The 14,792-nt window shown below is 35.2% G+C and overlaps 1 protein-coding gene across 2 annotated transcripts in view; it reads left to right on the forward strand.

The window, feature by feature from the left end:
• Window positions 1-14,792, forward strand: part of MTPN (myotrophin) — a 70,021-nt gene that overhangs the window by 27,041 nt on the left and 28,188 nt on the right. For both annotated transcript variants that reach the window (XR_006738239.1, XM_045564936.1), the window contains exon 3: window positions 66-149. Coding sequence is in view for 1 of the 2 variants with exons in the window: in XM_045564936.1 (XP_045420892.1) it covers window positions 66-149 (84 nt within the window). In the remaining variant the exon portion in view is untranslated. The remainder of the gene's footprint in view (window positions 1-65; window positions 150-14,792) is intronic.

The raw sequence follows: 14,792 nt of genomic DNA on the forward strand, positions 1-14,792 counted from the left end.
TAGATCTAGAAACAAGGAAGAAGTGAAAAATGGATAAGCTTATCTCTTCATTTATTATTTCATAGGCTCCAGATAAGCACCATATTACCCCTCTTCTGTCTGCTGTCTATGAGGGTCATGTTTCCTGTGTGAAATTGCTTCTGTCAAAGGTGAGGTTCATTGCTAATTTTTATTGCTTTTTCCACTGCTGCATAACTCTTTAAGCTAGGTATCTGATTATTAATTTATTTGAATTTTGTGTGGCAGCAGGGACAGAAAACCGGAAGCAGTATCTAGAATTGAAGTCTTAAACAGCATTACTCAAAATAGCTGGTCCACAAACTGTTACCAGTTCATGATGAGTAAGGAGCTTAAATCAACTGAGTCTCCTTTATTGAGAAAATCTTTTTATGAAAAAAATGTTAGCCGAACTAAGCATCATATTTAGTGATATAAAATGTCTTTGTGGACAAGTAACAATTTGCAGACTGGCAGCAGGTTCACAGACCGCACTTTGAGTAGCACTGCTTTGAAAATTGTAAGCTTCATTTTCTGTGTTACATACTGAGCAAGATTATTAGAGGTAGTTTGCTATAAATAAGGGCTCTCCAATGCATCTGGTTTCTTGACGTGTTGGAGATAGTGGTAAATTTGGAGTTTTCCAGTGTATTTTGTCTTTACTATTATAAGGCCTTAGATGGAGTCAAAATCCAGCCTCAGGAATTAACCAATTAGTTGCTGCCATTCTAGCTATATTAGATGGAACCAGCAAATGCTGGAAAGCAAGAAATCTTCATAAAATGAGGCACCAGTATTAATCCCAAGCTTGTCATTTCATGACCATACTCTGGAAAGTGCTGTTCGTAATAACTTCATTTGGGATTTTAAAATAAGCCCTGCTAAGAGAACCAAGGAAGAATAGAAATTAAATGAGTAAATGTACATAAGCATTTTGCCACAGTACCCAACACGTAAGCACTCAATACATAGCCTTTATTATGACTAACTTTATTTACTAGAGGATTTTATGCTTCATAGGGTCAGCTTCAATAAGATATGGAGAATATTGAGAAAGAAGGTAGCACATTTATCTCTTAACACTTCATTGACAACTTTTTAAAGATATGGTTCTGAAAGTAGTTAATTAGGGTCCTCTAAAACTAAGTTGTTTTTCTACCTATGTTAACCACAGTTATTGGATTTCTTTAAATATGTTTTTGTTGTTTTGTTTTTTGGTTGTATATCAACAGCAGTCTTCAGATACTTCACATCATACGGATGTGAATGATGCAGTTCTGAAAAAGCCAAAATAAATGGAAATATTATTCTTTGCCATTGTAGCAGGTTCAGCATCTTTGGTGGGGTGTGCTTACAGAGATTTCCAGTCACTATGTCCTTCTCTTTACCGTCCATCCCTAGCCCACACCCATGAAAAGATACAGAGTACTTTAGAAAACTGCTAGATAATTTCATCCCTGGGTGGATATTTTTGCTTACTTTATCAAAAACTGGTTGCCACAGGCTACAAATATTGATTCACAGTTCATGAAGATTTATGTAATTCAAATATTGTATTAGTTAGGACTCATCATAGTGCAAGTAACTAAACCCAGCTCAGACTGGCTTAAACAAAAGAGAGATCTTACTGACTCTTATAAACTGTACGGTGTAGGCATAGCTTGACCCTGGGCTTAAGCCCCATGACCAGAATCTAATTTCTTTTTGTCTCTCTCTCAGCTCTCTTCCTCAGTGTTGACTTAATTCCTATGGCTTCACCTATCTGCTGGCTAAGTGTACAGTAAAATAAATGAATGATACCTTCCTTACTCTTCTTTTCCACCTTTTCCTTGACCTTTTCTACCCAGTCAAGGGTTTTGTTCTCTGAAAATAAAAATCTCCATGGGATCCTTTTTAGCTTAGGCCTCTGGGCATTTACTAAACGACCTGCCAGGCTTTCTCTTTCCTTTTAGCCATATCTCAAACTATAGATCACAACAATTTTTCTTTCTGATAGGCCTCTCTTTCCTCCTAGGAAAAAGAAAACAAGATATAACTATTCTTACGCTAGAGAGAGCCCAAACCATTGTTCTGTATTTTCATGATTCTCCAGGTCATTGAGACCTTGTGGTTGTAAGTGTCCATTGTTAAAGCATCTTCTACATTAATTGAGTTCCTGAAAAGCCATTTATGTGTACATTGGACCCTAATATGTTATTCCAGAAGATTCTCTGTAAACATATACTATATTGCCAAATTATTCATTGAGCTGAGTTGTCTTATATTTAACTAGTTTGTTTTTTTCTTTTACTTGTGCCTGTATTTTTTTTTTTACTTAAGTCTTGATTTCTGTAGCCAAATAAGAGACATGTAGAGATAGCTATATTGATGGCACAACAGTTATAACCACATAGAGGTGTTATTTGTTTTATATGAGAGATGTTTCTTTTTACCTTTTTGAAAGTAGCGTGGTAAATTTCAGTTCTCCTTTTTCAAAATTAATTACTTTGATTTTATTTTACATAAGCTTCTTTAATAGATATTTTGTAGTTTTGTTAGCCAGATTTTTTTTTTTTTTTTTTTTGGAAATTGATTATGCTCTTTCAAAAATCTTTAATTGCTAAAACAGGGCTATTCCAGTGCATCTTTTAAAAGTTACAATCAATTTTTATATTAAGTCTAGTTTGTTCTATCTTTTATCAAAAGTAGAATCCTTATAGATTATTGTGAATTCATTTTAAAGGACCTGGTTTAAGAGCTTTTTCAGATTTGTTGCCATTTCTAGCATAGGAAAAAAGGTAATATTATATAAACAGGAATTTAAAAATCAATATTATTACAGCTAATAGGAGAAAAAAATTACAAAAACAGAGATTTTTAGAATATTTGAAGTCAAACTTTGGATGATATGCTATATCATTTATAATTTACTATCAACCCAGATACTTAAGTAGTATTATCTCCATTTTATGGATAAAGAAATCATTTGTCTCAGGGAGGTCTAATTGCCTGAAGGGCAAATAGAATGTAATAGAATCAAGATTTATTCCAAATGTGTGATTCAACAGCTTGTATTTTTTTCTACTACTCAAAATTGCCTTTCAGTATTACTGTTAGGACAGTTGTGAGAAATGGAACATGTATATAACTGCAAGTAAAAAGACGTAGTCTGATTTTTAACTGGTAAGCTGGTAAATGAGGAAAAGTGTAGAGATCAACAGATGTTGGGCTTCTATTTCAAGGTTGAGGTCTGAGCACATGCTGTGATGTCCCCTTTTTGCCCCCAGTGACAGAAAAGATGTTCTTAAAGTGAATGAATCAGGATCTGCTTTGGACCAATAAGAAGGGGTTCAATAGACAAGAAATTATAAGGAATACTTGAAAGACAGAAATTGGGCAGGATAGGATCAAAGAAGAAAACATTTCCACATATGAGCAAGAGTATTTTTGCAAAAGGGGAGCTGACCCAATGTTGACCCAAGCCAGAGGTGCCCAGTACCCCTGAGCAACAGACAGAGGGATAAGTTGGATGCACTTCAGTAAGAAGCAAACCCAAAAGAAAAGACTGAAATGCAAGAAGGAATCATAAGCAAGAAATTAATATATGAATTACTCTAAGCAAATAATTAAAATACAAAACAAATGCTAAATTAAAAAAAAATAAGCTAGAACCAAAGAATTGGTAAATAATGACACCCAAGATGGAAGAGGATGATCAAACCTCCGGTACTTTGACCAAATCCAGAGTACATGAGAAATGTTGGTAAACTGGCAAGAAGAGCCAAGGGAAAGGAGGCAGATGAGGCAGGCTCAAGAGTAATCCTAGGAGATGTAGCAGCAGCAGAGGAGTGAGAGTGTGAAAAAGAAGAAGCTGAAGTGAGCGTGTGAAACAGGAATCCGTGATAGAGAAGTTATTTTTCAGTTACATATAATTTGATTTGTTAATCCAGTATTGTGGTTAAAAAAAATAATTCTCTAAGAGAAATTAGTAGTTTGCCTGTCGCATTAATACACTGCCATGTTGTATATTTTTATTGTGTCAGTATTGTATATGTTTAATGTATGTTCCATTTTCTATAATAGTACTCATTAAAATTCCTTATATGTAATCCCTTATAATTTATATAACCTATAATAAAGGATTTTAAGAAGTCCAGTATCCTTGCTCCCTAATCATAAGGAAAAGCATTTCTAAATAATCCAGTATAGGTATTATGGGGAATTATCCTGAATATTTACTTATTTTATCAATCTTTTAAGGATCTTACATTTGCTAGAATTTAGAATTTAGACAGATAAGCTTTCAGTCCTTTAGTCCAGTGTGTGTTCACACTCCATCCCTTACATATATATATACATATATACACACACATATATATTTATATACTATACATATGTATTCAGAAATACTGATTATTGTGCAACACTAATTTTAGTGACTCACAGGTATTTCAGACCACTCTCTAAGTTAACTGTTCCTGGTTTGTTGAGTAGGATAAAAGAGTGAAATACAAAACAAAGGTTTACTAAACTGGGTTCTTTTTATAAAAAGGAAGTCAAAATGCTTAATATCTTATTTATTAATATAATTGTTTTATAGAGAGTAAAAAATGCCAAAAATCAGTCTGTTAGATAATATAGAAAACCATCTTTTTTGATAATATTGATGTTTTTGATAAACATTTTCTGTGGTTTTCTTTTGTTTTTAATCAAGTAGCCAGTTAATAAAACTTGAATACCCCTCTCAAGTACCAGCATTGTTGAATCCTCAGGGAAATGTCTATGGTGCAGAATTTGCTGCTTGAATTGAGAATCAGATGTATAAGATATTAAGTGCTGGGAGTCAGCCCCTTTCAGTATAAGCAAATAAGTGTACTTGCAGGTAGAAGCAACATTTGTTATTCAAATTACTACACTACCTTCAGTGAAATCTAGATAGCTTCAGATAGTCTCAAGCACACATTTGTGATTATTTGAAACCACTAGAATTCTGTTCTATATAATATAGACTAGTTTGGTTTCAAAAAATTTTAGGACTGGTGATCCTCAAAGAACTCAGCAGTACCTTTCCAAATTACCTTATTTTAGGAAGAAACTTCATTATAAAGGGCCAACCAGAATGATAGAGCTACAAAGTTTACCCCATAAATAACTGAAGAACCAGAACAGAAAAAGTTGAACGCCAGCATGGTTTTGATAGGTTTTACAAATCTCATAACACAAGTATGCCTTATTGTAAGTTCATTGTTTTTAATCATTTAGCTCTTTTAGACTAGAGCACATCATTATTTTATATAGTTTCTGTTAGTGACTGTACTCTGTCACACCACACACCCCGCTCCAAATTTAGTTCTCAGTTCTTCTTAAAAGCTCTGTGGCTTTGAGCAAGTTCCTTAATATCTCAGCCTAAGTTTTCTCTTCCGTAACATGGGCCAGTACTTACCATATAGAGTTGATAAGGGGATAAAATAGCTCACAGCTAAATGACAAGTCCCATGTAGAAGTCCTGTTTTAAGTGCTTTATGTATCTTAACTCATCTAATCATCACAGTAATCCCATGAAGTAGGTATGATTTTTATCCCCCATTTTACCATTGGGGAAACTGAGACACAGAGCAACTAGGAAATTTTCCCAGATCACACAGCTGGTAAAAGGGGAATTAGAATCCAAAAACCAGTCATTCTGGCTCCAGAGCCTGTGTCTATAACCACTACATTATACTGCCTGTCAATATAACCAAGGAGTTATTAAATGAGATAATGTGCATAAGCCACTATGGCAATGCCCAACACATCATAAATTCTCTGGAGATACTAAGACCAGTTAGGATTGATATACTTTTCAGAAAAGGGAAGACCCAGCACATCATAAATTCTCTGGAAGTACTAAGACCAGTTAGGATTGATGTAGTTTTCAGAAAAGGGAAGACTTACTACAGGAATGAGGGTTCCCAGCAAAAAATAAGCTTTATGAAAATAACTCTGTTTCAGGTGTAGACAAACTTTTTCATCCAAAACTTATGATGTACCACTTTGTAAGTAATACAACAGCTCAATATCTGAATGTCCTTGGAGAGGAGTAATTTGAAGGCTCAGTTCTTTACCCTGTCCTCTTATTTCTGTGATGAATTTTTCTCTGAAACCTTGAAATGATCTTTCTATTCTTGGCTTAATATGATTTCAGTAGAGATGTTAAATCATATTTTTACTAGAGGTAACATAAGAACAAATCCAGGACCATTATATATGCAGCTGAAAATGAACTATAGTCACTGTGTCCAAATAAGGAATAAAATGAAATATAAAATGTGTCTCATTTCTCATTTACGCGTGTGGGTCTCATTTGTTATATGAGTAAGTTGGGTGGCTACTTGGAAAACTTTTGAAGTACATGTCTCTTTAGAGTTCATTGAAATTGTAAGAATCAAATTTTTAAAACAGTAAAAGAGATTAGACAACAAAAACAACAATATTTAGCCCACCAGGTAAATTAAAGTTCTCAGCAAATGCTATAGTTCATATATGTCATTTCCCATTGCATAATTAGCACATTGTTTGAGGCAGAATGGTGCAGATGGAAGAGCTTGGCAATGAGAAAACCTATAAGGCCTGGTTCTATAACTTAATAGCCAGTAAATCACTTGACATCTGAACTTGGCAGGATTATTGGTATTCATATCTCAGGATTATTCTGAGGATCAAAAAAGGTAATGGTCTGTCCCTCTATTTTTAGTACTTGCCACACTGATATATTTTACATGTGTGATTCCCTTCTATGTCCCAGCTAGATTGTGAAACAGTGAGAATTTGCTTCTCATTCTCCTTAATGCCCCAGAACAGTGGTAAACAAACATTTTCTGCAATGGCCAGGTAGTAAATGTTTGGGGCTTTGCGTGTCGTATGGTCTCTGTCATAGCTTCTGATCTTTACCATCATACACAAAAGGAGCATAAACAACATGTAAATGAATGAGTGAGGTTGTGTTCCAGTAAAATTTTATTTACCAAAACTACATCTGGCACTTAATAGATACTCAGTAAATATTTGTTGAATCATCTTGTAAATTGAATGTCTATGAAAATGTTCTCTAGCATCAGAGTGTTCCACAGATGACATGTTGTATTTGTGCCATTCCACAAAGTTCTTCAGTTTCTATAAGAGGCACACGTAAGTTGCAGATATCTAAAGGTAATAATGAATTCTAAAATCTGGGTCTTATCCTAACATTTTTTGGGGAAAGGTTATAGATAATTTTCAATTAAAGATACCATAGAACATGAAATTTATAGTCAGAAGGTTCTAGTTTCTATAATTGGCTGACTGACCTTGGGCAAGTTTCTTAATGTCTCTGAACTTGAGAACCTCTAGCTGTAAAATAGAGTTAACAATGCCTACTTCACAGGGCTGCTGTAAGAAAAAATGAGATTATGTATCTGCAGTATTATGTTAAAAACTCAAAACTGCTACAGAAATGTAACAGACATAACATTCAGTGTGTTTTGTATTAGATGCTGTGAAATATCTTGTCTTTACTTTGTCTCCTGTATCAATGTGTAAATTAAACATGAAATTCAATGTGCAGTGAAATCCTGCACCTATAGATAAAATTGTACAATATGTATAATTATAGGTATTTGAATAATTTTTTAATGTCACTAAATACCAAATCTATTTTTAGTAGTTTCCAAAACTGAATTGTATCTGTAAGTTCTATGGTAATGGTAATGGTGATATTTAAGTATATATTTAAACAGTTGAAAGTTCTCAGATTATGAACAGTTTATCATAGTACCATGGAACTACAAACAGATTCCCCAAATCATGAGATAATGGAGTTCTTTATGAGCACAGTATAGTTTCTCAAGACTGTGCTAAAATGCATATAAATTACTTCAAAATAAATATTTTGCAGTATTCTTTCTAATGCAGTGATAAACAGTGGTACATACTTAGACAAGATGGTAGAAAAGGTACTTTTTCCTTTTAATTTGGATGTGTGTATTCACTAAGGGTAAGGTTTATATGATATTAACTAAGTATACATTTATACTATGACCCAGTTGTGAACTGTTTTCATTTATTTAACGTATTTATTGAGCATTTACTATATACAAGCCATTATCCTAGGTGTTAAAGGTACACAGAGAGGACTATATCAAGGTCTCTGCCCTATGGAGTTCAGCCTAATTTGGGGAAGACAGATCTGTTAACAGATAATTACAGACCAGGGTAAATTCTATAAGAGAGGTAGAATTCAGCCGTTAGTAACAAAAACCTATGCAGTGATTTGAATAAGAGAGTGCTAGATGTCTGAAGGTGTGCAGTCCGACGCCGAATGACTGGCTCCACTATGTATATCATCAGTGCCCCACACTTCATGCTTCCACCCCGGATTTCCCCCAGTCCTCATGGTCCCAAGGTGACTGCTGAACCTTCAGGCATTGTTTGTATGTTTGGAACAGGATGAAAGGGAAAGAGCTAAGGACGTTCTCCTCCCAGGGCTTTCCACAGGAAGAGGCCAAAATTATGTCAGATGGTCACCTCTAGCTCTAAGGATTACACCTCTGTTGTAGAGGAAAGCAAGGGAGAAGGGGGTTGCACTGAGCACTGAGTGAGCCAAGCTACAAGATCTACCTACTCAGGTTCACCAACGGGTTGGGTAGCAGGCATACAACAGAAGGAGGAGCCAGCTGCTTGGGAAATTCCAGAAGGGCTTCAAGGAGAATGTAACAATTGGGTGGTTAGAGGGAAAGAACAAAGAATTTCTTTGTTCCTTTATGTTTTTTAGAGTCCTTATGGGACATTTAATATCAAATAAAAGGAAATACACTGTATTCATTTAAATATTGGGGATCTATGAGTGAACAAGATAAACAAGTCTTCTGCCCTTAGAGACCTCATTTTCTAGAGGGAAGACAGGGTAAAGAAATACACAAATAAATGTAATTTAATTTCAGGTAGTAACAAGTACTGTGAAAAAATAGATACCTTTGTAAGAATAAAAACATTTTAACTATTTTGGATAGAAAATTTCTTAGGGGTATTACATACTTTTCTCTTAAGCAGAATAAACAAGACATGGTTAAACCTTTTCTTAAAAACTTATCAGTGTCAAACCCTCTGTGCTCTGTTGAAGTGTTGGGTTAATTGTCCTTACACTTAATAACTAGTTCACTGCTAGGCTTTAGTAGTGGTTCCATCTCAATTACTTTCTTGCTCTAGTCATGTCAAGCTCTTGTCAGATGTTACTATTGTTAGTGTGACCATCTTCAGTAGGCCTTCTCTCCTTTTCTGTTTTCTATTTCTGATTTTCTTTGGACTGAGAAAATCCATGTTTGAATTATAAATTCCTGAGTAAGGACTCTAGCTGGCTTCTGTGGAATAATAAAAAAATTATTAACTCTGGAAAACTGTGATGGTTTGTAAAAGTTTTAGATTCACTTCCTGTGAGTTTACATCAACATAAGCTGGCTGGAATCCTGACCTGATAAGTATCTGTCACAAAATGTTAAACTAGAAACATTTTGAATGTTCCTTGAATTGGCTTAAACTGCAGTTTTAGTCCTTTCAGACAATCATTTTGTCTTTGAATTCAAACTGCTTTCTCTCCAAAGTGAATTGACTTTTCCAAACCATGATTGCTAAAAATTTTTTTTAAATAATTGGTTATATTCTAAGGGAGTGTATATATATAAATAGGTAGATGCATATACATACATACATACACTCACACAGTCAGCCCTCCGTAGCCATGGGTTTCACAACCACGGATTCAACCAACTATGGATCAAAAATATTTGGAGGAAAAATAAATAAAAAATAATACAAGATTTTAAAAATATCAATAAAAAAACAACACAGTATAACAACTACACATGACCCTTGAACAATGTGAGGTTAGGGGTCCGGACCCCCACACACAGTCAGAAATTCACGTATAACTTTTGACTCCCCAAAAACATAACTAATAGCTTCCTGTTGACTGGAAGCCTTACCGATTACCAGTTGATTAACACATATTTTATATGTTATATGTATTTTGTACTATATTCTTAGAAAAAGTAAGCTAGAGAAAAAATTATTAAGAGAATTATAAGGAAGAGAAAATGTATTTACTGTTCATTAGGTGGAAGTAGATCATCATAAAGGTCCTTATCCTCATTGTTGTCACGTTGAGGCGGAGGAGGAAGAAGAGCGGTGGGTCTTGCTGTCCCAGGGATGGCAAAGGTGGAAGAGGTAGGAGGCGAGGCAGAGAAGCAGGCACACTTGGTATAAATTTTATTGAAAAAAATTTGTGTGTAATTGGACCCACACTGTTCAAACTCATGTTGCAGATCAACTGTATTTATATATCATTTGCATTGTATTAGGCACTATAAGTAATCTAGAAATGATTTAAAGTATACAGGAGGGTGTGCATAGCTTTTTTGCAAATACTACACCATTTTTATATCAGCGATTTAGGTGGGGGGGGCAGGGGACCAGTTCCCCTCCAATACCAAGGGACACCTGTATGTATAAATTCAAGTCCTAATTTTTTGACTAATTTTATAAATTTCTATTGAAACAAAGCTTCTTGTTATTTTGACAATTGATCAGATCAGTATAATTATAATCAGCATCTTCAAAACCTTGACAAAAGCCTTTTGTCAAGATAATGTCAGATAACCACAGTAGAAGTTAAAGAGTTTCATTCTTAAAGTGTTACTAATCTAATTTTTTGGCCTATTTGTACATGTTGAGAGCTGATAGTATACAGTGGAATTAGTTTATCTGAAATAAGCAGTAGATAAAAGTAACAAGTAGGTAAAGATATATTCTTGTTGTTTCATGCTTGTATATCTTATCTTTTCAGCTACGTTGTAAACTATTCATGGGCAAAGGTAGCATGACTTGAAATTTCTTTTTAACATTCCACATATTCTACCACATGCTATCAAATATTACTTGATTATCTAAAAGTGTGACTTCTGAAGATCAGTGAACTAACTACTTGTAGTGCCTTAAAACTTGTACTCCCTAGAATGACAAACAACCTGTCTGTCTACCTGGGCCACTTTAACATGGCCGTAGCAACTTTTTCTTCCTCCAGAAAACCTTATCCCCTGAATCATGCTCTAAATATAGGCAAATGAACCTAGTCCTGATTCTAATCAGGTGTCAGAACTAAAGGGTCTTCAATGTTAAAATTACCTGAAAATAAGTTAAATATTTTATATTGTGTGCTAGTAGGCAGCCTATTCACAATGGAATAGATTGTTGATCTGGTCACAGCAGTGTGTCTTTAATGGATAATGCTATAATCGTATCTAGTCCCTTAGTACATATTTTTAGTTCCTGTCTATATCAAATAATTTCATAAACATTTATTGATTGCCTCTTATTTGCCCTGTTCAAGGCCTTGGGAATGCAAAGACTAATAAGCCTGGTTGCTGCCATCAACATCTTTAATAAAGGGAGACAAATATGTAAAACAACCAGTGCATTAAGCATTGTGGTTGCTGTGACAGGAGTTATATGTAATACATTAGGACCTGAGGGAAGAAGAGGGCACATGTGGTCTTGGGAGTCAAGAGAGTAGTTGTGTTATGAATGAAGATATCGTTACAGCTCCAGGTACCATTGTAACTTCATAAAGCAGTTCACACTTGAGCCAAGCCTTAGAAACTTAGTAAGTGTCTAAGAGTTTACTAAGGAATCGGGGTACCATTCCAAGCAGAAGCAACAATGAGAAAAGTCACAGGGACAAGAAGTAGAGACCATGATATATTTGGGTATGGTAGATTGTTCAGCATAGCTACACTGTAGGGTAGAAAGGATTTAGCAAGAAATATGTCTACAGAGGTATAGGTAGTGAACAGATCGTGCCTTTGTGTGTCATGTTATTTATCTTCATCTCTTTTGCAAGGATGCCATTAAAGGCTTTTAGATAGGTGAGTAGTATGATCAGACTTGCCATTTTAGAACAATCATCCAGACAGATGTGGAGTAGTGGTGTAAGAAGTTAAAAAAAAGGTAGAGAGCTATGCAATCAGAATGATTATATGAATATCCTGAAGTAAGAAACTTATGATAGCAGTGGAAAAGCAAGGACAGATGGGAAATGTTAAGAATAATATAGTCTAAAGATTTGCAAAGTAAACAAGAACTGCATAGTCTCTCTGCATTTCCTGGAAGAGGGTAGTATGCATCATAATAGTACCGAGAAAGGATGGAGTTTGTAGGTAAAGACTACAGGTTCATTTTAAGGAGACGTTGAATTTGAGGTATTTACAACACTTAAAGCAGGTTAAGTCTCAAAGCCAGTCCTCAGGATGAGCATAAAGGCTGAACGTGGATGAGATGATTAGGGAAAAACATCTTGAGCAAGTCGTGAAGAATGCTGAAGAGCAGAACCCTGGAGAATACCAACATATAAAGGACAGGCAGAGAGAAAGTAGAGGTGGGGAGAGGAGAGTGGAAGGAGTTGGTGCGGGAGGAAGGAAAGGCAGGCTAGACTGACAGAATAATGTGGACATAATACTGTCTTGAGAGTTAGGGCTATAATGGGTTAGCAGTGAGATTCTCATCACTGTTCAGATACCATAAATGCTGATTGAACTTGGCATTTAGAGGACAATGGTGACTTATTCCAAAGTATTTTCAAAACAGTCTAGGTCAGGTTGCAAATTGTATGCCATGTCTATTTTTCCCTCTTCCTTTTAGGAGGAAAACCCCAAGATGTAGTTGCATATGGGACAGCCTAAGCTAGTCCTTGTATCTCAGCTTCCCTTGCAGTAAGTATGGCTCTGTGTCTAAGGTTAAGCTAATGGGATGTGCACAAATGATATGTGTCACTTATAAATCAGTACCTAAAACGTGAAGCCACTTGCTGTGGCCTTTTCCCCCATCAAGCAGGCTGGATGCAGATGCAGAGCCAGCTGGGCCAGCTGCAGCCATGTGGGTGAGGAGAGTACCCATGGGAGAGCAATGGAATGGAAGGAACCTCGGTCCTTAGGAGACCTTACAGGACAGGGCCATCCACCAACCTTGTTGCACTTAGCACTAGTCTGTTATATGTGAGAGAACTAAATTAACTTCATTTAATCCATCGTGTTTTAGGTTCTCTTTGTTATAGCAGTGTACCCTAAAAGTAATAAATAGGTTTAAAAGTTGATAGGACTAGGGAAAATTCAGGCTGCTGCTGTGGGTGTTATCTCCTGATTCTCTCATTTGTGAGGGTTGTGATACTGGAACAACGGAGAGAAAATTCATCATCTTAGTCTCCTAAGTACCACAGTGAGCAGTGTTTACCTAGAAATAATTTAAACATAGTTCACTTATTTTAACTATAAGAATCAATCAATAAACAAAACAGTTTTTCCAGACCTGAATATAAAAGTTAATCTTGACAAAATAAAAAAGCTGGCAAGTTCAGAGGAGGAGGGAATGATAGGAAGGTATAGCGGAAGAATCTTTATGAAATTATTTCATGAGAGAGGAGATACTGTCAAAACTGGTGGAACAAGAAATACAGGTCTAAATATTTAAATTTATAAAAAACAAAATGGTATTTTAAGTATAAGAAATTTCAGGGGTTTGGAGAACAGACGTGGTGAGCTAACGCCTCATCTGTGTAGCAGGAAGTCAAAAGATGAGTTCAAAAGTCAATAACTCAAATAGCATGAGTATATCAAAGCTCTGGAAATAATTGTTAGAACTAAAACAACTAAAAAAGTTTCCTCAAGGAAGGAATGGGACCAGATATACTTAAGTTCTCCAGTAACTGCATCAAGTACCAAAAGAAAAAATCATTTTCTTTTAATATTCTCATCCATATTGACAAAACTAGTTCATCTTTTTTAAAAGAGTTTGACTTTGTTTAATTTATTAAGTGTTTTTATTCTTTATGATGCTGTTACAAATGGAATTGTTTTCTTAATTTCATCGTTGAATTGTGAACCTTTTATTATGAAATGTCCCTCTTTGTTTCTAGTAATATTTCTTAAAGTTTCTTTTGTCTGATATAAAAAGTTACTCTAGTTCTTTTATACTTAATCATTTATTTTAAAAAGAAATATTTAGAACAAAAGAAGGAAATGCTAAAATATTAACATTAGTTGTACCCAGCTTATAAAATTATGAGTTCTCTGCTATAAATTGGTATTAGAAAAATTATATAAATGTTTTAAATATTTTTGTTTGCAAATAGGAGAATTTGACTCTAACAAGTCAAAAAAAAAAACAGTTTTTGAAAAGATATTGGACTAGTCACAGAATCAACAGGAAAGCCCAGGGACCAGGCTGAGAGGAGATCAGAGCTGGAGCAACTGCAAGGGCTGTGGGTAGCAAGAACTTTCCAGTGGTTTCCTCTGGGTGATGCCACAGGAATAAATGAGCTCTAACTTCTTTTATTCTCTTTCTTTTGATCTCTCCAATCCAGATTCAAACTCTAGGAGACAGTGTCCTGTTTAAGTTAAATACATCTTTGTCACTTGGCAAGGAAAGTACTTGGCGCCTCGATATATAGTCCTAGGACTCCCACACTAGGGAACAAATGAGTTCCCCAAGATGAAATTAGGATGCTGTCATCCAAAGGAGGGAAACAAACTCTGATAGCTAAAAAGCAGCACATATTCACTACAACATGTACTTTTTTGTTAATGCAGAATTACAATTTACAGTGCTAGTCATAAAAAACAGCAGCCATCAAAATGAAAAAGAAGTCATTTGTTTTGAATACAGTGATCCCAGTTGTCCCTTAACCTTTGTTGCAAGTCTCACCACAGTGAATTGAAGTTCTCACTGATGTTCTTCCACTTGACCCTGAGTTCCTT

This window comes from Lemur catta, chromosome 11 (assembly GCF_020740605.2).
Source record: "Lemur catta isolate mLemCat1 chromosome 11, mLemCat1.pri, whole genome shotgun sequence".
Lineage (NCBI taxonomy): Eukaryota > Metazoa > Chordata > Mammalia > Primates > Lemuridae > Lemur > Lemur catta.